General features: G+C 43.2%; 3 protein-coding genes across 3 annotated transcripts in view; 1 reads left to right on the top strand and 2 right to left on the bottom strand.

The window, feature by feature from the left end:
- The window catches only part of fcho1 (FCH and mu domain containing endocytic adaptor 1), a 29,679-nt gene extending 16,735 nt beyond the window's left edge, over positions 1-12,944 (bottom strand). Inside the window, exons 1-2 of the mRNA XM_030784526.1 lie at positions 12,873-12,944; positions 5,564-5,617 (exon numbers count right to left, since the gene is read on the bottom strand). Of these exons, the coding sequence (XP_030640386.1) occupies positions 5,564-5,590 (27 nt within the window). The 5' untranslated portion in view covers positions 5,591-5,617; positions 12,873-12,944. The remainder of the gene's footprint in view (positions 1-5,563; positions 5,618-12,872) is intronic.
- A 1,049-nt stretch (positions 12,945-13,993) lies between these two features.
- On the bottom strand, positions 13,994-17,676 carry znf692 (zinc finger protein 692). Its single transcript, XM_030784365.1, has 11 exons — positions 17,510-17,676; positions 17,154-17,185; positions 16,777-16,906; positions 16,346-16,728; positions 16,146-16,227; positions 15,729-15,839; positions 15,589-15,639; positions 15,328-15,406; positions 15,117-15,231; positions 14,664-14,763; positions 13,994-14,340 (listed from the first exon to the last, which is right to left on the bottom strand). Exons 1-11 carry the CDS (start codon positions 17,674-17,676, stop codon positions 14,100-14,102), a joined length of 1,491 nt encoding a protein of 496 aa, XP_030640225.1. The 3' UTR covers positions 13,994-14,099.
- Positions 17,677-19,331: 1,655 nt separating this feature from the next.
- On the top strand, positions 19,332-24,727 carry lpxn (leupaxin). The gene is made up of 9 exons (XM_030784366.1): positions 19,332-19,344; positions 20,513-20,628; positions 20,716-20,774; positions 21,169-21,268; positions 21,757-22,038; positions 22,366-22,539; positions 22,694-22,775; positions 24,099-24,247; positions 24,461-24,727. The coding sequence occupies exons 1-9, from the start codon at positions 19,332-19,334 to the stop codon at positions 24,725-24,727; spliced, it is 1,242 nt and encodes a 413-aa protein (XP_030640226.1).
- Positions 24,728-27,053: the final 2,326 nt, after the last annotated feature.

Genomic DNA, 27,053 nt, shown 5'->3' on the forward strand with positions numbered 1-27,053 from the left:
GCTGTTGAAGCTGTGGCCAGACCACAATCGCATCATTTCCATCGGCCTTCAACTGCCTGTTTTAGAAGCGCCAAGAGACACATACACACTGAAGACGCTCAAGACTCGACTTGTCCGGCCTGGCTGTGGCGCACCGCGTTATAGTGTTTGTAAAGTGGAAAAGAGTGGATGACACAGAAAAGCCTCTCGTCACTCTCAGCACTCAGGGCTTGGTCAGGATAGCACCAGAGAGGGAGCTTCATGCCAGTGTGTCCCTATGGTAACAGACAAACATGTTGGTGATAAGGACAGTCTGTGAAACGATGTGACAGACGTGTGTGCAAAACAGAGAGACTGTGCGTGTGCGTGCGTGCGTGTGTGTGAGTGTGTGTGTGTGTGTGAATGAGTAAGTGAGTGATTAAGAGAGAAGAGAAGTATACATGAAAGACAAATGTCACAGTTTCATTTCCACGTTACTCTGATCCGTTACTCTTTCCATCTCCAACCTGATCAATAAAGACGGCTATTTTCCTCCTTAATTAAAATAACAATATGCCCGGAGAGACACGGAGGTGGGGCGGGGGTGTCGTCTCTCTGTTCAAACAAGATGACGCCTCCTCAAAAGTTTCTCATGAGGGTATCATGACCTCACAGCAGGAGCAGACACTGTGCTGACCACCTAAGCTCCTATCCATGTGTGGGTCTGAGGAGGAAGGAGCTTGTCCAAACCGTACCACTTTTACACAGTGCTCTTCACAATGCCGGGCTGTGTGCCTGTTAACGACTCTCACTTGATTTTAATTATCAGTATTCCCTATACGCTTCCTTTCCCTCTCTCTTTCTCTCTCTTTCTCTCTCTCTTTCTGTCTCTCTCTCTTTCTCTGAAAGCAGTTAAATGGAGTGCCTGGAAGCATTTAAACTGCACTTTCGGAAAGGACGAATTTGGCTCTTGAGCTGTTTGATAAATAAGCTGTGGCCAAAATCCGATTGCTACAGAGCGTCTGTTGTTAATTGGGTGATTGGTGGCACAGCGGGAGAGAATGCTGACCAACACAGCGCCTGGCTCACTGGATACAGTGTCTCAGAACATTCCAGCGCCGTGATGCTAGAGGCAGGCAGACGCGCAGTCATGTGAAACCTCCAGTACACACACACACACACACACACACACACGCACACACACACACACACACACGCATAACCCAGAGAAAAGTGTTGTTTGTCTCTCTGAGGGAAAGATACAAGAGGGGGAGGGGGTGAGGGGGAGGGGGCAACGATCTCCCCCTCTTAATGCGGTTAAGCCTACTTTCTCCACTTCCATAGCTTTAATCCCTCTGCCTAAGAAGTGTCCCTCTCAGCCCCAAAAACATCACCGTGAATGTAAAGAAACCAATTTAATTTCTCTCAGAAGGGACAAGAAAAGGGGTACAATGGTAATGAAATGTAAAACAGCAAACAGCAAATCTTCAGGGTGAGGGTTCCACTTCAAGGACCGTCTATAAACAGTGAGTCTGCCTGAGGAGACGTGTCTGAGTTGGTTTCGGACCGGAGGGTTTGAAGATGAGTCTCAGAGCTGGCTGCTGAAGTATGACATTATCAAACGAGCAACACTGATAAAATCATCTTCACCGTAGTCACTGAGACCTTTACGTTTATGACATTAGCCCATACAACACAAAACCTTCATCAGGTTTATAACTGATCTTGTTTAGTGTACAAGGGCCTTCTCTGATAGTTGTGAGTGTGTTCACACACACAACGCACGCACGCACGCACGCACGCACGCACGCACGCACGTACACACACACACACACACCGTGGTCCAGTTCTACTAGTTGTGTTGTAGAGCCATGCGCCAGTATTGGTAGATATAGGAAAATGAGACTGAACTTGAGGTTCACAAAATGAAGTCAGGTCCTACAGCATAGTTCTCTTCACATTAACTCCTGCGTGTTCTCTCTCTCTCTCTCTTTCTCTTTTAGCCTCCCTCTCATTCACCGTGCCAAGCATTAGAGTTTCTGCTCTATAACCTCAAACAGCTCTTTATCTACAAGGGCACTGACTCATTATCTAAAACCCATTCATGTCATTTTGACTGTAACACAGTTCTGCAATGACAGGGACAAGTCTCGCTCTTTCAGACCGACTCTCCGTCTGTCTGCCTGTCTGTCTCTCACCAAAATTCCAGTTCTTTAGTTCTGCCAAATGAGAGAAAAAGACTGGGGGGGGGGGGGGGGGGGGGGGGGCATCAAACTAAGGATTCATTAAACAGAGAGAAAAAGAACAAATTTCTTAATTTGGATAAGAGCACACAGGAATAGGGCTGGGTGATATGGCCTATAAATAATATTGCGATTTTTTTAGGTCATATTGCGATACACGGTATATATATCTCAATATTTTGAAATCTCCTCCAAACTGTGTGTGACGTATATGGGATTGTGCGTGACGCATATGGGTGAGACGTGCGTGGAGGCAGATGAATTGGTTCCAAACAGAAGCAGCGCTGGATCCAGCGTCTGGCAGTGGTTCGGGTATCGCAAGGAAGATGTTGAATACATACTGTTTTACTGTTAAATTGAACTTGGTTGTGATTCCCCCTATTTTTTGCATGCGAGTTTAAAATTGTTCCAATAGAAACCACTGATGTATATAAATAAGAATGTTTTAATGCAGACATAGGCTGTGTTTGAATGTACCATCTTTTTTTGAAGCTGTCAGCGTCTGTTTTATATGATAATCCTACGGCACAGACGACTTCTCAGAAAAAAACGCCCTACGTCAAACACTTGTTTGACAGTTGACCAATCACAAGCGGAGTAGTGAGACTTGTTGTTTCCCATAACAACCACCAAAAATGGAGAAGGTAGCAGTGGAGAAGTTAACTGTGCTAGTTTCTGAGCACAGTGAACTGTACGACATGACAGTTAAACTGCATCATGACATTCATCATAAAGAGGCCACTGGACGGATCCTAGGAGTTTCTGATAAGTTTGTGTGTACTGCTTGTCTTTAGCAAAACTAGCCTGTTAGCTAGTAGCTGTTGTTATGGCAACAAAAGACGCTGTTTGGAACAAAAGACTGCTGTTTGGAACAAACACTGCCAGCATTTTTTTCTACCTGAAAAAATGCTCTGGCCATGGTTTTTCATCAGAAAAAAAACGCTACGTGTGAACACACCCAATATATTGCAGGAACTACTTGAATCACCATACTGGTGTGATTATCTTCATTAAAGGGTTAAATCGAGCATTTATGAAGTGCTTTAGAGGAGATTTCAAAATATCGAGATATATATCGTGCATCGTGATAGAGCCTAAAAATATCACAATATTATTCATAGGCCATATCGCCCAGCCCTATGCCCACCCCTACAAATGTTGTGATTAGCCAAACTGAAGTGCGTGTCAAAGGACTGAGGTGAGTTGTGAAAAAAACCCATCCGTACAGAGGCTTCCAAACCACACACAATGACAATTTCAAAGCACCCCAGTGTCCCCTGGGCTTAATAAGACAACTTAATTAATATCTCCACTCATACAATCTTATCCACCATTCAGAGCTGAAGTAGAGAACAAACAAATGGACTCATTAAGATGTTACAACACTTCTTTGTATCTTAGGCAGAGCTGTTCATTGTGTCTAGACTTTTGTTTGAAAAAGGAAAAAGCCATGAAGAAGGTAGTCCTAAGAGCAGAAAGTGAGAACTAAATTAAGAATGTGCTTAATCACAGCGTTTATGTATTCCCACTCTGAGATGTAATTAATTATGCCTTTACAGTAATTACCCAAATGTGTCTTCTCACTGTAGACAGTTGTTTTCCTAGAGTCTCACAGAGGCAGTGGGATAATGTGAAGGAAACTAGGAGGACAGAGGTACTATTTCTCTCTCTCCCTCTCTCACACACACACACACACACACACACACACATCAACATCTGGAGACTACATTAATGAAATGTACAGGGCTGGCATCAACATGCACCCACAAACCAAGATTCAAGGTTGTTGCTAAAAGAATCTGGCTCCAGAGTCCAGGATGCTGACTGCCAGTGATGCCTCATACGCCCTGGGTGCTGGGTGCATTACACTGCCTTTAGCTTCACTAGAGCCTGCTTTCTGGGAAAGACTGGTCATCATATTCATGCTCAACAATGAGCAAGGATCACTTTTCACTGCCAACCAAATGTGAAATGAGGAGTGTTCTTACGATTCATTGCTTGAGAGGAAAAACAAGAATGAGGACTGGATACGCAAAAAACAAACAAACAAACAAAAACCCCACTAGTCTACCTGCAGATATTTGTATTGAATAATTCAACACAGACGGAGAAAACATGAGACGCACACAGAAAGAAAACATATGAAACCTACGCATCTGTGAGCAAGCAATGTGCTCTGAAGCAGCTTTGGCTAGCACAATGAAGGTCTCCATACCAGCAGAGGCCCTGCCACACAAAAGGCAACCTGGTCACATGATCTTCCACTGGTCAGCAGGCACACTGGCTGACTGAACTTCTCATAAAAGACAAAAGCGAGCTCAGCAACTGAACCCTTACATACACAATAGGGACCAGGGGCAGGACGGCCGTGTGTGTGGGTGTGGGTGTGTGGGTGTGTGGGTGTGTTGGTGTGTTTTGGGTGGGGGGGTGGGGGTGACAATACAGGCCTCATATTTGACACCCAGACACATCACACACAGACACAGATTCATACTGATACACAGTTAAAAGAAAACGAAACAAAGCAAACATAGCAGACACGCTTTGTGGTATAACATCGTACAGAAATATTGAATCAATGGGCAGTTATAAATCCAGCTGAGTTTAACTTAGTATTCTGGACTGCAGAGGAGCAAGCAGCTTCACTCTCTACTTCTGACAAGCTGGACCGTATTGGGGTTTTTTTTTCTCCCCCCCCCCCCCCCCCCCCCCCCCCCCAGCCCTCAGTTTCCCCCTGCAGTGCTCTCCTTGAGCCAGCCAAGGCGATACAGAATTGGGGCAGACCTGAAATAGCTCGGGCAGGTGTGCAGAGCGGAGCAGAGAACAGCGGTCCCCAGAGAGAACCTGACAATGGGCAGGCCTGTTCCACTCCTCGTCGCCCATTCGCAAGATTGTGCGAGAGTTAGAATCGAGGATTTAGGCTCCAGAAGCCAGGCAACATCACACAGAATACTAACACACGACCAGAACAGCACCGCAACAAGCTCAGAGCAAAGAGAGAGAGAGTATTTGATTCCCTTATTTCTTTATGTCTAGCTCTTTGCTCTCTTATGCTAACTGGCTGGTATGGAGTTGTGCCTATTAATTCTCATTAGTTTAATGAGTTCACAAAAAAGGTACTAGGCAGATATAATCAAATACAACAATAAAACTGGAATAGAATTAGAGTTGGGTATTCGTCCTCCGCATCTGGCTGTGTAGAATGTTTAAAGAGTCAAAGGGAATGGCTGGGAAACAGAACACTACTGTCAGGATTCAAGTTTCAAAAAGCTAATGTGACATTGGTGGGTCTCTGATTGCTGCATAGAACACACCAAGTTCTGAACAGTCAAAACATTACTGCTGAAACTGAACCAACTTACCCAGAAATTATTCTTGAAGAGTGCCATCTCCCCTCAGAGGGTTTTTAGAGATATCTGAAAGGAAACGATAAGACAGCATTAACCTGAGTGAAAAAACCCCCAAAAAAACAACAACAAAAAAAAACAGACTTAGATAACAACCAGCGTCACTAACGTCAAATCCTCAGTGAGACACTGATTGGTGTGACAGTGAAAAGATACCAGGCCCTCAGAGTTTACAAGTTTTGTTTTTCAAATTCGCTGACTGTGGCACGTATGGACACAGACGCCATTAAGATCCACTGAGGGACTCTGAGTGACTCAATGAGTCATAACGCAACTCCAGTTAGAGCTAATTACATATCCCACAGCAAAGAATCAAAGCTTTAGGAGAGCATCCCCCCCCCCCCCCCACCACTCCCTCCCCCATCCAGCATAACTGGTCATCCATATTATTTTCTGCGTACTGTTACTGCCTACTGCAGGCTCTCTCTCTGTACAATTAAAGTAAAGTACGCATCAGTCGGCAATGCAGAGGAAAAACAAGGTCACCTTAAACCACTCTTATGAGTAAACACAATCATCCTGTTAAAACAAGGATGAAAGAGATCGGGGGCATAGGCGTCATTAATGCGGATGCTCTCCCATAGGTACAGTGGAAAGACGCTCTAAAGGCACCTTTAATAAAAATCAAACATGTCCTGGGGGGGGGGGGGGGGGGGGGGGGGGGGTAGATAAAAAGCCAGCCTGTGTTTCCGTGCTCTGACAAAGCAAAGGACAGGAAGAAGAGGATAGGGAAGGTTGTGATTCTCTATGGGAGCGGCACAGCGCTTTTTATACGATGGAAACTAAAGCGCTCCTCTGCAGCTGAAGCGTCAGAACCGCTGAAGGAGAAGAAACAACAGGTGCGAGGAGTAAAAGGAACTGACTGGCGAACAGTGATTCACAGTGGAGTGAGGTCTTTTCATTTAACAACGCCCCCGCCCCCCCCCCCTCACTTCTCTGTAGAAGCCCCCCCCCCCCCTCTCCGCTACAGTGAATCATTAGGACGGCCAACTTGGAGCTTTTAAAAAAGCTGGAGGCAGGGAACATAACGACAGCTGAGTAGACACCCGATGACCTTAAAGAGTACTTCCTTTAACCGCCCACGTTGCTTTTGCTCTCATCCGTCGCCAGCGCGCGTCTTCCTCGTAATCGTCTCTTAGCTTTTACCGTCGGCTCTGTAGATACTGTCGGAGGATACGGCCCCCCGGCTCTGGTGGAGACACGAGGCCCGTTTCAGGTAATGCCATCTCTAGGGCAGAGTCCTGTGATTCCTGCTATTGTGCTAAAGTGAACCGTTGGCAGGCTATGTCGCGAGCTTTATGCTGAGCGAAGGGCTTTTCTCCGTCAGGCCCTGCCTCTCCTGGCACGGGCGGGGCCGGCCGGCCGGAGCCCAGCGTGACCTCGGCCCGAACGGGGAAACACTCACGCTTTTCCCCTTTCATTCTCACACCTCTTTAATTAACTTGGCATGCTGACATCCCAGGGCCCCTGGAAATAGCTCTTGTTTTGGCAGGATGTTACGATCTAAAAATGAGACGCAGGGGTTGATTTTGATATTTTTGCCCATTTGGAAGGTGAATTAGAAGCATAATTGGATTTCACATGAGGGATCCTATGTGACTCTGTATACCTGCACTGTATGTGGGCCAGCGTAGCACCATTATGAGTGTTTGGCTTGAACTCATCTCTCTCTCTCTCTCTCTCCCCTGCAGTGCCTGAGTTTACTGACCAAACTAGCTTGTTGATTTTGGGGAGTTTTCCTTTTCATCATTTCGTTTTTTCCAAGTTTCGTTCATCTCTGAGTCCTCAAAAATCACATTCTTGTGGATGTACATGCTACCACTGGGGAGGTGGGTGGGGAGGATTTCATGGTACTTTTGACAGCATCATATGAGGAAGTCTCCGCGCCAGTTCTGAGAAGTAATGCTACCGGCTCTGAAGGACTTACAGGATTTTCCATCCTACCCTGCGGAGGGCCTGCATGGCTGATTGGACTCAGCACAGTGAGCCTTGGAAGAACCATCTGGTGCACAGTGACTCAGTGAGAATCCACACCGAGTCTTACGCTGTTTCAACAGAGAATACCAGTCAGAGGGCAACCAGCAACCTCAGTATTCAACAGCCCTGAGGATATTCATATGAGTAAGCTTACGTGGGTGGACAAGATATATCTCATAATTAATACAGCCACATCAAATCTGGATCTTCGTGATCAGGAACAGACATCTCTGTAACTCGAACTGAATGAGGAAGCTTCACAGAATAATCGACAAGAGAAGAAAATATGCCTTCATCTTACATACAACCAGCTTATTTCCAAAACCTACTGTCTACAGAACATGGAAATACAGTCTGTTGGTTTGTATTTGGTTTAGTTTAACTAACAGCTAAAGTTTAACTTCAGCAATTCCAGGACATCTAAGGGTACATCAAAAGATACTGCAGGCTTTGGGCTGTTAAATAAACATAACCCTTATTCTAAAACTTAAGATCAAGCTGTAGACCATGTTTTGGTGTTCACCCTGTCCAGTAGTGGTTCCCCTGAGGTGTGAACCTCTTACGCTCTGTTTTTGAAGTGATGAGTGATACAGGAGAGATGTTTCAGGCAGCGCTATCAAAGACCAACAGCAGCGGCGGACTGATAGAGACCCTGAGAACGGCAGCACCGACACCATGGCGATGGTACAAACAAATAAAGACTGACAAGAAACAGATGGCCGCCAAGAAAAATTAAGACTAGCGAAAGAAGGGGAGGAGGAAGATGGGGGAAAAAAAAAAAAAAAAAAAGCCCAAACAACGACTCCCGTTCCACAGTAAACCGTTCCTCATTTTTCTTTTTCTGGCATGAATTAAATGGGATGGCCCAGCGTTTTTCCTTTGCCCCTATCTCTCTTCCCAGGATCTGAGCAGCTGGGAGGGGAACCGGCCGTCAGATGTTCCTCTCGCCGTCGTGCGGCAGCCCGTCCGCGGGGGTTCGTCTCCCGATTTTTCGCTTTCTCCCTCGGAGTTTGTCCCGGCTGAACCAGAGGACAGAGTGACAACGCTTCTTTCTTTCATCATCCACCGAAACACACACTCACTCCCAGCGAGTTCAGTCTTAAGGGGAGGTGTGAGAAGGGAAGGGGGTGGGGGTGGGAGTGGGAGGGGGGGGGGGGGGGGGGGGTGTGTGAAGAAATGATGACAAAGCCAAGAACGGGCTGTGGAAGAGTGCGCCGAGTCCTTAAGAGCCCCATCTGTCAGTGGCGGAGCTGAACTAGTCCGAGAGACGAGAGAGGAAAAGGGGACAGTAGCAGAGGGAAAAAGATTGGAGAAAAGATAAGGCTCGAAGCCGAACTGAGGCGCAGAAAATAAGAATATGACTGTGACGAATGGAAGGACCGTCGACTGCTAGGGAGGGTTACTGGGAAAGCACATCTGCATTGCATTCAAAAACACGTTTGCGGTGCTGTCAAAAACGGGCTGATGTGACCTTTTGCCTATTTGGTATGCAAAATGTGAGGCTTGAAGCATCCTGTGGTTGAAACCTGACAAGGTGTGTTTATGTTTGTTACTTAGGGACAATCAGCAGGATTATTTTACACGGCCAGATGGTTTATGTCCGTTACCTCTTCATTTTATATTTGAACAGGCTAAAGGGGCTGAGTATACTTCTCTCTTAAACCTGTCCCGTCAGCCGGTAGGACATGAAGATGCTTTTTCTGAGTCACTGCATCATTTGAAAAACGCTGGAGCAGAGGCATGAGGTTATTAACCTGTCTAAATGACTCCAGCTTACACTCAGAGGGCCAGTCAGCAAAATTAGCCCCCAGAGAACAACAACAACAACAACATTATGACTACCTTTCCTTGACTGAAAAACATCAACACTTGGTTTTATGTCATCACGTCATCATCGTGACTATGCAGCTTAGATTAGTCAAACCGGTACGAATTCTGTGGTTAATCTGAAAATGCAGGAAGTAACTCATAATCGTCAAAGGTTTGACAATAGCCTATTCGGCCTCTGAGTTATCCTGTGGACACAAACCTAAGGTAAACCCAAGGATTAAGCGCTCACAATGGACACAGACAAAAATGACCACAGCCACATTTGAGTCAAATCTGTGTGCACAATGTGCTGTCTGTCTGTCTGCTGAGGGCCAAACTGAATGAAAATGGGCTTTCTGCACACTATTGTTAATAGCTGAATGCTTTTTTTTTGTTACTGTACCATACAGTACAGTCCAGAATGGTCTATAACAATTTGCCTGACATAATGTCCGACACGCACTTGGCCAATTGTACAAGCCAGGATAGAGACAGAAGAATGGATAAACCCCTAAAGTAAAAAGGTCACAGCCTCCAACACCAGAACACAACAGATTCAGGCTCTGTTTGTGTAGTCCACAATTCTGCTCGAGAAAAAAAAACAAAACAACGTACAGACATCATGATTACTGCATAGATAGGTCGATATTTCATTTAAATATACATCCCTGGTCTCTCTGACTCATCTATTCCACCAGAGGTTTTTTTTTTCTTTTCTTTTCTCATTTTGGGGCAACATGCGCTTCTTCAATGACCCAGATTACTAACATGATTAGATAGAGCAAACCAAGTCTGAACATAGGCCCTGGCCAACGCAACAGAAACTCCCAAAGCAGGTTGCTTCAGACGCGATAGCCTGCTTTACTTTCATTTTCGGGTTACCTCACAGAACCGACACAGCGAATTTGCTACTCTTAAATTTAATATTGATTAAGATTAATTTAACAGTGGTGAATTTGCCATGAAACGAGAGCCAAATTAATCTTATGGAAATATAGCCCCATATGACACAGTACCCTGGATTCTGCTTTTTAGGCAAGTTTTGCTCCTCCAGCTATCCCTGTGGACGCAGAGAGAGAGAGAGAGAGAGACAGACAGATACCCTCAGGCTCTGCCCCTTGGCATGGTCCTCCTTGGCAAGGTGACAAATTGGCAAACAGCATTCCAGCAGCACCATAAATCATTAATTCAAAACTGTCCATATCTAATGCCGGGAGGGGAAGGATGGAAGGAAACTTAAATATGACGAATGCATCCAATAAAGATGAAAAAAAGGGGAAAAAAAAGAAGAAAAAGAAGAAAAGAAGAAAAAAAAAAAAGAGAGAACTGGAAGTAGGACCTGAAATCAATTGAAAGTCTAAGCAATTCTATTTCCTATGGCTGACATTAATGTATGTTGCTACTGCACAGAAGCTTGCAGAGCTCCCCTTCACTCTCATCAGTGCCGCACACTGCATTCTTCAGCTAAAGAGAAGCCAACACAGCAGGTTCTCCTCTAGTGAGGCTTTATCAACAGGACAAGGAAGACAGTCAATTCAAATTTAAATGCAAAGTAGAACTCGCCACCCCCCCCCCCCCCGCCCCGCCCCGCCCCGCCTCGCTCTCCCTCTCCCTCTCCCTCTCCCTTCTCTCTCATAAGGCAGGTTTTTTTGGCAGTAGGGGGTGTGCTTGGATGAGGTCTATCTGCTAACGCCTGCACCCCCCCCCCCCTCCTCCCCAAAGTTCTAACAGACTTTCATATGCCTGGGATGACAGAGGCAAAGTTGCAGAGCCCTGATAATGACTGAACCTTGGGCATGGGAGCTGCCAGTCTGGCCTGAGCTCAACAAGCCTCAGTCTGGGGTCAAAGCCTCCTCTGTTCACCTCAATGAGGTCACCAGCACCGTGATCAAGCAGCTGTATACTGGATCCATGATCATATATCACGCTGGGGCCTTGAGTGGTGCTTGAGGCTAAAAGTGCACCAACAGTGCACAGGCTCTTTAAGCCACCTTTTGTTTAGGGTGAGAGAAGTCACCCCCCCCCCCCCAGGTCGACTGGAGGTGAGTGGCCAACCCCCCCCACCATCACCACCCCCCAACCCTTATACCTGTGCCTCTGCTGGACAATACAGTGGGAGTGCTCAGGAGCTGAATCAAATACTGGGACACACTCTTCAAAATTGCAATCAAAATACACAAAGGCTATATGTGAAGACCAAAAACACACACAGGCCTAAGAGGAATATGTACTTTTTCCCCCCCAAAGCCATCAGGTTGGTGCCTGAGGCTTCTTTTCCTTGCGCTTCATTTGATGGAAGATTTTCCCAGCACGACACAGCTCATTGCTTCCAGCCGCAAGAGCGATTCTGAAGATGAAGACAGCATGGAATGTTATGTTTGTGTCTCGGACAACTTCCAAAAATAAGAAAGGTGCAGATTACTTTTTTGATAGTGTTGAGACAAAGATAAAAGGTAGGTCAGATTTCCATGCCCACCTGACTCTTGGTTTTACCATGAGACTGACGATGAACGGCTTTACTGTACACATCATGACTCAAAGAAGCGTGGTTCAGTTTCTGAAGATAACAACTAAAAGCTGTTCTAAAGAACAGAGAGCTAAGCTATTCAAACCAGGAAACACAAGTCTCGTTCTCTTACTTTCATAGCATAGAGGAGCTATACAAAATTATGTGGCCACAGAGACAAAGTCAAATGTTATGGTACGACATCTGCCAGATGTCTTTTAAAAAGATAAAAGACATTTTAAAACACCACATCAAAGGAAGCCTCAGTATTTTAACATTCAATGTCAATTTATATAGAGGGCTCTTAAAAGTATATACGTGCTAGTAAATGTTGTTAGTCTATTCTGTGGTGAGCACAAGCAGAAAAAAAGCGTTAAGTAACTTAGGAGACAGCTGGAGCTTTTATCAGTAAATATTGTCAGTAAAAAACACGTACTAATTTTGACAGGGTGTGCACACGTAACTGACAAACACACCAAAACATTCAGGGGACCGCCTCAACTCGTTAAAGCAATTCAACGGGTCCAAACCGTCTTAATTAACTCGCTGTTTGTTTGTATCGACACGTCTTAAAATGTACCTTCCTTATCATTCGCGCACACTCTGCTCTCTGACAACGTGATGTCTGCGTTTCCAAATAGCTGGCACCACGTTTTGCATTATTTTATCTTCCTGTTCTGTGATGAAAATACACAATAATTCAAAAGTGAGTGCAGGCTCCTTTTTAACAACGTGCCCATAATTCATCAAAATGCGGATCCAACAATGAGTGATGCTCTTCGATACGTTTACATACAAGTGATGTGAACCCTATCGGTCCCATATCGCTATCGGATAACACTATTAGCTGTTACTAGCTTTTTGGTGTATTCTAACATCTGGTCCATTCTGCTCTGTGAAAAAGTAAACTGGTTAACGCTACGACATAAGAACATTGTGTTGAATGTGAAAAAGTTATAAAATAATTTTTACCTGAAGGTATTTTCCAGAGAAACGGTATGGTACATTTTCCCTCTCCAATCAACGGAATAGCGGGTCCTACAGCGCTGAACTCAATGTGATTCGATAGTGGCTATTTCAACGAACTGTTGTCAAGAGCGCCCAAAATCCCCACCTACCACCGCTCCAATTGGCTTACATTTCCCGTCAGTCATTCGTCTCAAGACAAACGCTTATGTAGACATGGTAACCGCTTAGAGTTCGGGTTTTACGTCGGCATTTAAACCAATTAGCTACGAATTTGGTTACAAAGACTGACGCCCACCTGTTTCCAGATATTATTATTAGGTAGAATGTTCTTCAGTCTACTACAAGACTTTTGTCGAATTTGTGAATCGAGTTTCAATATCAGAGCAAATCCAAATGTCCTGTAAAGCTAATTGAGTTCTATCTATACTACTTTATTACTTTTGGCCAAAAATTAATTTTGACCCATAGAAAATAGGTTATGTTGTGTTAAAACACTAATACTTTTTCAAATCATATGTGATTTATGAAATAATTTTACATCATAGAGACCCCTGATAATCAGGGACACTTGGCTTACAAACTCTTTAATTCAAAACTTAAAGTTACCTTAAGGCATAACCCAAAACGAGGCTGTATCAGGTCTCTATTGTTGTCAAATTACCTGCTAATCTGAGTTTTTTTTAAAGATCTCTACATTTTATATCACATGTATAGGAAAATCATTTTTAAACACAAAGCAAATATACTCAAACTAAACTCATCAGTCTGTAACACAATACGATTGTAATAGAGACAACATTTGTGCTGACTATTGTTTTAATGATTGACTCTGGAGAAAAAAAAAACCCACTAAACAGAACATCCCTGCATACAAAACGTTTGTTCAGTTATTTCTCAAATCATTTTACTGCCATAATATTCCAGAGATTCCAAATGTGCTGCTGTGTTTACACTGAAGTGTATGTATTTCCAGTAACTGAGAGCTAACATTAAATAAATCACTATGACCTTAACTTACAATGCATCCCGACAGTCCCCTAGGAATCATTACCAAAACATTTGATGTACTTAGGACAAGTAGCTTTGTTTAACGTACACACAGGAGCTCATACAACTACCCGTGATCTGCTGTTTGTTGTCTAAAAGAATGTAAACACAGGTAGTATACACCACCGTGTGTTTAATAACAACAACTGCTGATGTAAACGGAAGCGCTGAGGGAATCTCTATTTATTTTAGGGGGGGGTCTACGGTAGGGTCAGGAGGGGTCGTGAGTGGGGAAGGACTCAGTTCCGTAGAGCCGGGATGGTCTGGGTGACTCTTGCTGCGATGTGCAGTCACGTTGTCTCTTTTCTCGAAGCGACGGCCGCAGATCTCGCAGGGAAACTGGTAGCTGCTCTCCGCGTTGTGCTTTCGCATGTGCCAGTTAAGAGACGCCTTCTGTCGGCAGGTAAAGCCACACACCTCGCACCTGAACGGGGTCAAACAAACATTCAGGCCCGCACGTAACCTGATGATGCTGTAAACGTTGTAACTCTTTGATGTGCAATACAGTTGTAACACTCATTGGGAAATCCTACCAACATTACCAGATCTCATCTCGACAAACAGTTAGAATGATTCCCTCCCCCCCCCCCCCCACAACAGACAGGCAGAAAAGACTGTACCATTGTCAAACAGTGTTACCAAAAGCAACATGACAGCGAGTCATTCCTATTGCCATCTAACACACACTCTCACACTATTGTGAATGTGTATACGTGTATAGATCCATGTATTCAATAGCGTCCTTACTGCAGTGGCTTCTCTCCAGTATGGATCCTGCGGTGGATGATCAAATTGCTGCTGGTTCGGAACGCCCGGGCACAGTATTCACAGATATAATCCCTCTGATCTCCCAAGGACAAACGCCAGACGACAAATTACTGACCACTATACACAGCATCAAGACCACACTAATCGTTTTACGTTACAGCTCTCTTTTTCTTAGGGCCTTCTGGTTTTTATTACGATCACTATCATTTTATTCTTCTTGATTTCAGTTGAGTTGAGTTTCAGAACGTTGTTAGGGAGTTACAGCAAATTTGCTGCCGTACTGATGAACCATAGAGACCAACCAGTGATCCCTTGCGCTCTCAGTAAAACGCATTATCCTGACATCACAATTTCATTAAGTGATAGAGCCACTGTGTTTTCTTTTTTTTTACCCTGATTGAATATAAAAATACAAACTGATTTGAGACTCACTACTGTGTAGCTTCTCGTGTTCCTTTAGATGTTTCTTGAAGTTGAACGACTTCCCACAGGACGGGTGAGAGCAAGTAAACGTTTTCTGCTGGAAGTGCTGGTACTTCATGTGATGCTACGCAATGAGATAAGGTTCACTTCACTGTGTCACAGCCTAATGTGGTTTATCATTAGTTGATAGCTGCTGGAAACGTTAAAACACAAAACTCACATTAAGGTACTGACGACTGGAGAAGATCTTCCCACACCCATCAAACTCGCAAGGTAGAATTTCTTTTGGTGTTGCTTTCCTGTAAATGTAAGTAAATGTCAATTTTTTTTTTTAATATGAACATTTAAATGGCTGTACATTGAAAACAGATCTATGGAAGGAATGACAAAAGATATGAAATACGTGGAAAATGTGTGAAACCATTATACTTCCAAACGGCAAAGACTAAAGAAAAGAAAAGCAAAGAAAAGAAAATCAAACCTTTTCCGTTTGCCACCAATCTGAGAAGCATCATCATTTGGTATCAGCTGTCTGAAAGAAGAAATGCATAAAAACGATGAAAGACCAAAGGTGAAGGAAATTACTTTCAGATCTTGAATTAAAATGAGAACCAAATCCACCTGTTATTTCCTCTCCCTCCTGTCCTTGTGTCCCCTGAGGTTCTCCCACCTTCATCTGCACTCCTCTTGGTCCCTCTAGAGGACATTTGTGGTACTGTTCTTTTACTGCTGCTAAGAGAGCCAGACAAGATCTCAAAAACATTTTCAGTGTACTTCTAGTTAGTTTACATACACACACTTTTGTATGCTATTTTTATTTTGTTTGGGGTTTTTTTTGTAGGAAACATATTTTTACCTTTTTATGGGTGGGATTTGATTTACATCGCAATTTTTTTCTAAGTTGTCCATATTTTCAGGTGGTAAACTATAAATGAACAAAGAGATAAAGGTGAATTAGATCATTTGCAAGGAGCTTCTAGTCCATTGAGAGCTGAAAAAAAACCCCAGTCATGACAATGATGTGCTGTTGTGCTGTACCATTTCCCTGATGGCTGAACTGTGTGGGCTGACAGTGCTGCAGTTTCGTTTTCAGATTCCCTCTCCTTCACAGATGTCTTATCTAAAACACAACGTAAACCCAATTAAAGTATAAAACTAAGCGGTTATGTGCGGCACAAAAAAAAAACAAATAAAGGTATGAAGACATCTGCTGAAGACAGGGGTTTTTTTTCTCTCACCTGAAAGTTTGTCCTTTCCTGAGTCTGTAGTGTTTTGGACAGTGACAGCTGGTGTCTCACCCCTCGCCTCAGCTCTCTGACTTGCTCTTTTCTGGCACAACGCCACAGGGTGTGCTTCAACGCAACCTCTGGTCCTAACGGTACAGCTGGCCTCTTCTCCGACGCTCTCCCTCTTCAGCTCTCTCTCTTTCTCTCTCGGTCGTTTAGGCCCTGAGCGAGTAGCGTCCCCTGTATTTTTATTTTCTTCTCTCTCCTCTTCGCCGTCTCTCTGAGCGGGGAACCACGAGAAAAGATGTCCACCTTCACAGCTGTAGATAAGGCACGGTTCTGTCTCTGCGTGGCGCGTGGGGTCGGTCGGCCCCGTTTGAGTCTGGGAGTCCATTCTGGTCTTTCTTTGCGTCCGTGTTTCACCTTCACGCTGTTCGGTGCACATCTGGACTGTGTGGGGTCCAGGCTGTAGAGTTGGGGGGAAAGAGCACTGTTGACCATGATTGTGAACTGACAGGATCAGTTGATGAAGGGATTCAGCTGTTGTCAACAGTGCTGTTTTTTCTCCTTTTCCTTTGCCTAAAAAAAAACACACAGAGACCAAACTGACAAACTTAGTCTACAGTCTTAAGCCACTGAGGGCCTTTTGATGGCCAAACTAAATACTCACTCCTTTATCAAATAATCATTATGCCCTAAAAGCACTGTTTTTTTGGTAGCAGGAAAGTGATGATATACTGTAAGCAATTCATCTGGCATTGTAAAAAAAACAAAACAAAACTAATAACATGACTGTCATGAGAGGAAAAAGAATGTTTACCTGAACATCCAGCACACATTTTGGAAAAGTAACTGCAGGAAGCAAAAGTAAAAAAAACAAACAAAAACTAAATGATCATTGATAAGCAGTGTTATCACTTTTGCTCACAGCACCCTTAACCGTGACACGCTATCAGGAGCCAAAACATATCTTTACAGTTCAGCAAACCGTTTTTGACACCTTCTCTCACTCGCTCCCTCTTATCTGCTGAACTGCTTTGTCTCTTTGTCTCTTTGTCTCTCTCTCTCTCTCTGATTGTGTTATTTATCTGCATAGACTGTAGACCATGACCACATTAAGTGTCTTGCTTAGTGAACCTTGCTTCAGTGGAAATGTATTCGGTGGTAGTACCGTACCTCTCAAGAAGGTACTGGGCCAGTTCAGAGTGGAGAGAAAATCCCAGTTTGTCCTTTAACAGTCCCCAGGTCTGAAGGCACGAACCCAAACGCACACGAGACTTACTCCTGCGTGCATCCAGCTCCCTCCGACGCTGTCTGCGGAGGGCTTCTTTGGAGGATGTCATAAGCACTCTCAGAGCAGATAACCCCAACAAACACCACTAGAAAACTAAGGGAAAGGGGGAAGAGAGTTGTTAAAGAGAACGAAACAGGGCAACTTGAGAATTGAGGGAATTTCAATGATACTATGTGTAATTCCACCCTCAAAGCCTTGAAATCAATGTGATTCAAGTTTGACTTATATAAAATAAAAGCGACATAAAATGAAATACAACGTATATCTCAAACACCTGACTATTTTACTTAATTTTTGCTCAAACTTTGGGTTGGGGCAGAGTTGAGAAAGCGTCTAGGTGACATCGTCGGCCACATCTGGTTTCATAAGTTCTTAAGAAAGTTGTGAAACTCAGTGAGAACTTGTGCAAGATATTACTCTGATAGAACTCTACAGAATTTTAAGACTCGAGTCACAGTGTATCACCCCGTTTATTAAAGATATACACATTTATCAGCACATTACGCATGTTATCATTAATAAAAATAACATTTAAAAAATTAAGCAGAAACAAATACAAACAAGAGTTCGATTCAAGACAACTGGAGACCGTTCAGCTCGAGAGAGCCATGGCATTGGAAGTTTGACATGTCCTTGCGCACTTCTGTGAGATTACTATCACAACAATGCCAGAATTCCGACTGCTAAATACAGGTTTAACCACAGAGAAACAAATAGTCGGGGGGGGAAATGTTTTAGTTTAGCAAAGGCAAAAACAACTGCAATCTACCTTGTTATTTTGTATCTCGTGCCTTGTTGTTACTTGCGGGACCCACCCGCCATTATTTGGTTGCCCTTTTAAGTAGACAGTTTTCCAATCGCACTAGTGTGGATTTCCCTGAGTTTCTATTAAATGCATATGACGTCCTCGGAGTCAAAAAGTCAACTATTGCACCACATATCAAAAATCGTAAAACACATGATTAATCTCTTTCGGTAATGTTTGGTCACATCAGGAAATTGGTCTCAGCTCATTTACACGAACAGATAGGAACCTTAGAACCAGGATGGTAGGAAGTAGGAGGAGTTTAGTTTTCCCTCCCAGTAATCTCCACGGTTTGAAGGCGCTTATGGGAAATGTATTTGTAGGTCGCTCTTGCATAGTCTGGGTGGTCGATTCAAAATGATGATACATGTATATATGTAATATATGTATGTGTGATAACTGTGATGTATGCACCTTTCAGAACATCTTTTATTTTCTTCTCGTCTCATAAATGCAGTCAGTTGCGTTGTGATAGATGGATTGTCGATGTTACACTTCATTACTGATAATGTAAATATTGTGCTGTCTAGTGCATCTGTTAAAGTTACTATCAGAGGTAATTTACAGCTTCTGCCCCAACGTCTTTAAATGATGTAAATCTTGTATTCCAGGGGAAAATAATTCCCGCCTGTTATCCACTCATTTTTCAAAAAAAAAAGATTTATTTAATCTGACAGCTCTGTGAAAATGTAAAAGTACAAATTGAGGAAGCTGTGTAGCAGAAGTATCTGTATAGGCAAAAACAAGCATGTTCGTGACATAAAACGTCAACACGCGAAAGGAAGTAGATCAAGATCTGTTTGGTAACGACCCGTACTGTTACCAAAAAAAAAAAAATCAAACCATCCATATTCTACCTCAGTTCACACACGTGTCAGTGGGTCTCATACACGCGCAAGATGGATGAGCTTGGTAAGTGCTGATACCTGTTTCCTGTATGTTTATAATGTTGTTTCATTTGGGTTTGTGTCTAAAAGAAAAAAATGTTTTATGGAAGAAAGTGAAAAAAAGTGTGGTTATGGGAGTTACCTGAATACTACTGAAATGAACAAATAAATATGTGGAGTCAGAATAAAGAATTTTATAAGGAGTTTCACTTATATCTTCTGTGTTATATTAGCCCATGAAACCTTTCCATGAAATTTACACAAGTGAAAACAGGGAACTTAAAATGTCTTTATTTAACCAAAAAACACACACACACACACACACATATATATATATATATCTATCTTTCCGTGTGAATCACTGCTGTGATTTGAACATTTACGCGTTAATTTTCTTCCTAGCGGACCTCCTCTGTTCAGAGCAGAGGACTGCTGTGGCATTTTCTGTGTATTCACAACTTACACACAAGTACTGTGCCTTCACAACCCGAGATATCTTACAGTTTGGTGGTTTCGTGTGGATGATGAAGGAAACAGTCGGTATATTACCTGCAGTTTTCCAAGGTCAATATTTGGTAGGAGCTTTAACCTGAGGGTTATAGTAAGGATTCTGAGCATTCTGAGTAAGGATTCTGAGCATTCTGAGTAAGGATTCTGAGCATTCTGAGCATCACAGAAAGATTACTTTTCTCACATTTTAAATTAACGGCCACTGAGCCTCTGCACCAGATTTGGGGAAGTGAAAGTTGTGATCTTATGATTGTGATATCATGCTCAGAAATTCCAAAGAAAAAGCAGAATACAACAAAATGTCTGTCAGTAAAGACACATTCAGTGGAGAAATCAAGATATCGTCTCCACAGGCTACTGAGTGCTAAGTCTCACATCCGTTGCAATGATAGCAACTGAAATTACCAACTCACTTCCTCCCTCCGGAAACAGACACAGTAAAATATACTCGCTTCTGAACAAGAAGAGAAACCAAGAGTGCTGTCTTGTGATTTCACATTTTTTCTTTACCTAATGTTCACCTTTGTGGCATCAGTCTTTAGTTGAATGTTGGCCCGAAAATATGTTTTTGACTCTCTTTGCATTTGTTTGTGTGTGTGTATATATATATATATGTATGTATGTATGTGTATATGCATGTGTGCGTTTCTGTGTATATCGATGATGTAACCCTGGCATTTCAGATACACTCTTGGAAGAGTTGGCTCAAAGTTCCAGTAAAGGTTCTCAAACTCCTGTCCCCCCCAAGACCTTGGCGATAGCCCCCAGACATGAAGCATCTAGTGTCGGATGTGGACAGGTGACCCGGTCTCTTAGCAAATCATGGTCCTAAGTGAGAGGAAAACCCTGGTGTAAATTACCTTTCTGTCTATATTTCTCTTAAAAGGGCAACATCTCAGCTTCTGCTGTTAAGACAAGACAGGACTCAATAAAAAATGTATACAAGTGAGTGGCATTCAGCTCTTCTGATACATATGCGACATGTGAACCACAGAGTCTTAAAAAATTCCCTCCGTTTGTTCCCTTGTGCTTTCTAATCTTCTCTTCATACGACACCTTAAAAAAAAGCAATGGAATCAATCCAATATTTTAGCACAATCAGGTTTTTGTTTCTGTCAATGGTTCAAGTGGCATAACCCCTGTAGCAGGTCTATTTCATGAAAAATATTTGTTAAAGGAATCTGTCAGAACTAGTGACGGATGTAGTTGTATAGTTCTGACTTTCTGAATTTTGAATTATGATGATCTGAGAATTTAACTGTGACCTTTCCTTGAGCTCAACTCTCTCTCTCTCTCTCTCTCTCTCTCTCTCTCACACACACACATACATTCTGTCTAGTGAATTACCAGCTCCAGTGCAGGCAGATGTCATGAGCCCGGGCACAGCGTCACGTGAGCTGGACTCTATCATGAATGAACTGCTTGGTTTGGGTCTCGGGGTGAGGAGTGGTTATAGATTTCAACCGTGATAAATCTGAATGAAGTAGAGCACACAGCATTGCTCCTTAAAGGACAACAGTGGAATAACTGAACAGTAGAGGGCAGCACAGGCAAACTGTACCTCCTCACTGCCTGTCAGTAAAGAGCCTTAAGACTGTCACAGTTCCTGTTGTGAGTGAAAAGCAGGAATCAGAATAAGATACCAAAGATTTTAGTCATTTCTGCATGTATAGTTTAAAGCGAAGACAGTATAACAGTGTGATGATGTAGCTGTACTAACTCCCATACTAATAGTGAAAAGAAGTGATAACATCACAAGTTTCTCATTGAAAATAGACTATGAAGATATATTACTTTTTTTTTTTTCAATGTTATTATCTGTTTTGTAGTCCACGCGGGCGCAATAAACGTAATTATTGTTTCAGAAGTGTCACGTCTTTAAAAAAAAAAAAAACGCTTTAATCTATTTTTCTTTTTCTCATCTCAGATTCCAGAACAGGCCTCCTCGTCGGTCCCGCCACCTCTTGTTCAGAAGTCGGGAAAAGAGAAAACGAGAGAGGACAAGAAAAATACGGATGACAAAGGGCCAAAGGGAGACAGCAACGCTGCGAAGAACCCGGAGCCTGACCCCGAGAAAGCCAAGCCGCCCAAAAGCGTGGATGCCATAGATGATCTGCTGGGATCCCTTAGCTCCGACATGGAGAAAATGGGCGTGCGTACGGCAGCAAAGGGCCATTGTGCGTCCTGTGGCAAGTGCATCGCCGGGAAGGTAACCAAATGGACTTTAACTGCTGTTTCATTAAATGGCATCGGCATGTAATCACGACCACTAATTAATCGTTAATAATCGTAATTGCTAACTATTAACGTTTTTTTTTTTACCTCAAAATATGAGTAGTTGACATATGATTCGTATAAAAACAAAACCATGTCCTTCTGCTGTTTTAAGACCTTGTGTTGTTATTTAAATGCTCTGGGGGGCCAAACAGCACACAGACATGTTACCCTGGCAGAGGTATGTTCTTCTTCTGCTGCCCAAAGATGGTTCCCAAATGTCCCTCACTAACCTCCAGGCCTGTCCTCCTGTGCTCTACAGATGATTACAGCCCTGGGGCAGGTGTGGCATCCGGAACATTTCGTCTGTGTCGCATGTCACGTGGAACTGGGGACCAGTGGATTCTTTGAGAGGGATGGTCGAGCGTACTGTGAGAAAGACTACCAGGACCTCTACTCTCCGCGTTGTGCCTACTGCAAGGGGCCCATTCTACAGGTGCCAAGTCTATTCTCTGGTCCCCAATGTGTACAATACACTTTTAAATGGTGGTTGTCTCTTGCTCTTTTCACTGTCAGACCTCACACCATACTCCCAGACTCTGACATTTGTTCAGTGTGTTTGAACTGCTGTGCTTTCCTGTTTCTTCCAGAACATTCTGACTGCCATGGACCGCACATGGCACCCGGAACACTTCTTCTGCACACACTGTGGAGAACTCTTTGGAAATGGTGGTATGTAAAGGACAATCTGTGTTACTTTACAGTACTATTATTGTTGTTGTTGTTGTTGTTGTTGTTGTTGTGTTATTGCAGCTTGAGCTGCACACTATATGTGAAAGGTACTATTGTCATCTCTATTTAAATAAAGTTTTAAGTATCGCATTTCAGACAGTCAAATAAACAAACAAACAAACAAACAAAAAAACATGAGCCACAACAAAGACATGAGGCCATAAAATCATGAAAACAGGTAAAAGAGGCAGAAGATGTAATAAAACACTGGCAACTGTAAAACACAGAAAGGGGATGAAGTAAAATGAAAGTTTAATGCAAAGCCAAGTTAAATGAGATCTGCTTCCAGCTGATGATTTTGCAGGGAGAGCACATCTTCACAGCTGTGAAATGTGTTTTTTAAATCTGGATACATGTAATAAGGTTTCACTGAGCTATAGTTTGGAACATGTTCGCTCTGAAATGTATGGAGGAATAGGATCATTAATAGCTTTAAAAACATAGAACTGAGAGAAAACTTCAATCCTGAAAGAGAGAAAACTTCAGTACTAAAATGAGAGGCTGATTCAATTTGGCTGAGACAGGTGTAATACATTCTCTTCTTTATGTACTGGTTTTGGCTGCAGCGTTTGCACAAGTTGTAACCTGTTTATGGTTTTCTTTGGCAAACCAGACAGGAAAAGAATCGCAGTAGTCTAGGTAACCAAATACAGAGCAGTCTATCAACATCTCAGCAGTATATGAAACTTTTGCAACAGTCTTCACATGAACAAAAGCCTTCTGGGTTATATGATTGACAGGGAATGTAGAACACAGCTAAGTGTCTAGAACATACCCAACGTTCTTCGCTTCCATTCCTCAATCTACCACCGGTGTGATGATAGATATCGTGATGATGATGATATCGAGCTGACAAAGTCATTTTTCCTTTTTCTTTATGATAAGATTATGACTATAATAAAAACGACGGTGAAGATTTCTGTCTTTCCCTCGTTTAGTTCCACCAACGCGTCACTGCGCGAAACAAAAAAAGTATAGCCAAATTGCCTATCATCTCTCTAGCTATGTATGAACACAGATGATCTTACCCTCTGGAAACAAACATACAATAATAGTTTACAGTGCATTCACGTGGTAGTCCAGAAGTGCTTTTTAGAAAATAACAACTGCCAACACTGACAAAGTACTACGTCCTAATGATCTATGAATGAAGGCAGCAGTGAGTGAACGACTCAGGTTTGAGGCCGGCGGATTAGCGCATCAGTGCACGTGCTCTGCGACATGTAAAACCGCACACTGCTGTGTGTTTTCTGCTGTCTGCAGGGTTTTTAGAGCGTGAAGGGAAGCCATACTGCACAAAGGACTTCTACCTTCTTTTTGCACCCAAATGTTCTGGCTGCGGGCAACCAGTTCGCGAGAACTACCTTTCCGCTGCCAACGGCACCTGGCACCCTGACTGCTTTGTCTGCGCGGTGAGTACCTAACTACAGTTCACTAATGCAAGAAACATTTTTTTAAATGAGTTTATTAAGGCAGATCTTACAAATTTCACGTTATGGCGCTGCTTAGTTTAACGTTAAGGCGATGGAATGGTCGGCAATGAACGGAGAGATAAAACGTGCAAACCTGAGTTTGCTATACTAGGTTTTCACCTTTGTGTGAAACAATTTTTTCCCCCTCTGCAGGACTGTCTGAAGCCTTTTGCAGATGGATGTTTCTTGGAGCTGAATGGTCGTCCCCTTTGTTCCCTTCACTATCATTCCCGTCAGGGCAGTCTGTGCGGGGGATGCGAGAAGCCCATCACTGGGCGTTGCATCTCTGCCCTGGATCGCAAGTTCCATCCGGAGCATTTTGTTTGTGCCTTCTGCCTTCGGCAGCTCAGTCAGGGTGTTTTCAAGGAGCAAGGTGGAAAACCGTACTGCTCCGTCTGCCACACTAAACTGTTTCTGTGAACGAAAAAAAGGTTCTGGTCTTTTCGCTTATTCACTTCCTCAGACGTTTACTCAGTCACTCATTCGGTCAATCACTCATTCACTCATTGACTCACAGAACAAGTTATTTAGCAAAGCTTCAAAAGAATGCAAGTCGGTATCTCAGACATATACGAAGTGAGAAACGATGGCTTCTGAACATTACCCCGTAACGCTGAATATGCTTGAATACTGGCTTCTGCAATATGATATAAAGTTACATTTACATTTAGACATTTGGCAGATGCTTTTGTCTAACATGACTTTAAAAGAGCATAACGAATAAGAACCACTCCAAGGACCGTGTATGGTTTTAATTCTGTATTTGAGTACTTGCACCTAAAATACATCAGTGTACCTAAGCGGTCAATATATACATAATAAACTATTCATAAAATACCCACACATGTGTTCTCCCTCTGCGTTTAGGGACAAGTTACTCACTTCGGTTCAGTTTCACTTGAAACTGTTACAGATCATCAATGTCATTCAGTGAATTGATTGGAGTAATATCACCTTGGCAGAAACCAATCCTATTGGGATGCAAATGTTTCTCCGTATGATAAAAGTGTTCACTCAGAATGTCTTTGTATTTACTGGTGTTTAACATACCCTTTAGGGGTAGAGCTGGCTTAAAACATGCCAGGAAAATACACCACACACCAAGCACTCACTCCTATAGGTTTCTATTGACATTTTCCATGCATACACTCATCTGTCAAGAACAGGGTGACAGATGACTGATCTGGCCTCCAACCATATGACTTATACGTGTGTGTGTGTGTGTGTGTGTGTGTGTGTGTGTGTGTGTGTGTATATATATATCAAGTATTGACAAATCTGTCAAATATAAATGATGTTGATGGTGAAATATTGTATGGGCTTCTAAAAGAGGAGCTCTGTTTGCAGTGTTAGAGAATTGTTCATGTTGGCAGTGATGAAGCAACTTTTCCAACTGCAGTTTATCAAGGGACCGCTGTGTGCTCCTGACAGTTTCCCTCACTAAGCCAGTGCCACATATTCAACCAGGCCAAGACAGGTCCCGTGTGCACGGCTGGTCTGCCCATCCTGCTGACAGCAGGAATTTGGGCAAGAAACTGTTTCGACGTGGAGGCCTGTTTCGCGGGGCGGTTTTCATGGCCGGTATCTGCCTTTAAATGAAAGCGAAGGGTCTTGTCTTTAAGGACTCTCTTCTGGCGCATCAAAAGCAACAGCTGCTTTGAGGGACAAAGGGTCAAAAGTCAAAGGTTTTATCACATCGTTTCACGCGTGACCCTTTACCTTTGTAAAGACCTGAACGCAGGGTTTTTACTTTTTGGGATCTTATTTCAGGAAGGGTAAAGAGGAGAGTAAAATCCAACTTGTATCTCTTCTGGTGGCCTCACTGTATCCATCTCCCGATACTAAAAATCTGTGTCGCGATAGATTTTCATTTTTACCTAGTAAAGATAAATGCAACGATACTTATTTTTGAAATGCAGGGGGCATGAGGAACGACATGATTGGCTGCTGCATTTTTCTTTCATTTAAACATAGACGAAAGCATGTTGAACTTTCATTTGAGTAGCCATAGGCGACATATTTTATGCAGTTTCTGCGTTACTTGAATGCAGCACTTGTATTTCAGGCTCACTTGCAGAGTGATACGTGTCACAGACAGATGAAAAATTTAGTCCCAAAGAGATCCACACCATCAGTATCAGTAAACCACCCAGCACCACTAACTATATTCAGACAGAGATAAGGGAATCTGAAGGCTGCAAGGAGGCAGGAGCACAGTTTAGTTATGTACTTGGAGTTGGACCATAAATCATCCTGTCATCACTACATTAGAGCTGTCTCCCTGCCACACACTCTGGATTAAAACGAGCTGGTGTAACGACGTAGCTATGTGCCCGGTCTTGCTTTCCCTTTCTGTTTACTCGCCCCCCTTGCACTCATAACTGTTAAGCCAGGTCTAATAAAAAGAGTTTCCTGAATGAGAGCTCGATGTAAAACCGTGCGCTTCGCAACCCGGATTTGGAACCGAAACGCGACGGCCTTGACTTCCACCCTGACGCTAAGCCTGGCTCTCGTGTCGCAAGTTGTATCACTTGTCCAGATGTCCATCGGGAGTATTTAAATTTACTAACAGAGACTAAAAGCACCGGAAAAAAAAATACACGAAACCGTAAAACATGCATCAGACTTAAGGGAGTGAGTTGCAGATAGAGAATAAAAGGGAGGCAGGAATCCTAGAACAAAATAGACTGAGAGGGAAAGAGAGAGAGAAAAAGAGAGAGAAGAGTAAGATCGAAGGAGGCTGTGT

The sequence above is a fragment of the Chanos chanos genome, chromosome 9, assembly GCF_902362185.1.
Source record: "Chanos chanos chromosome 9, fChaCha1.1, whole genome shotgun sequence".
Classification (NCBI taxonomy): domain Eukaryota; kingdom Metazoa; phylum Chordata; class Actinopteri; order Gonorynchiformes; family Chanidae; genus Chanos; species Chanos chanos.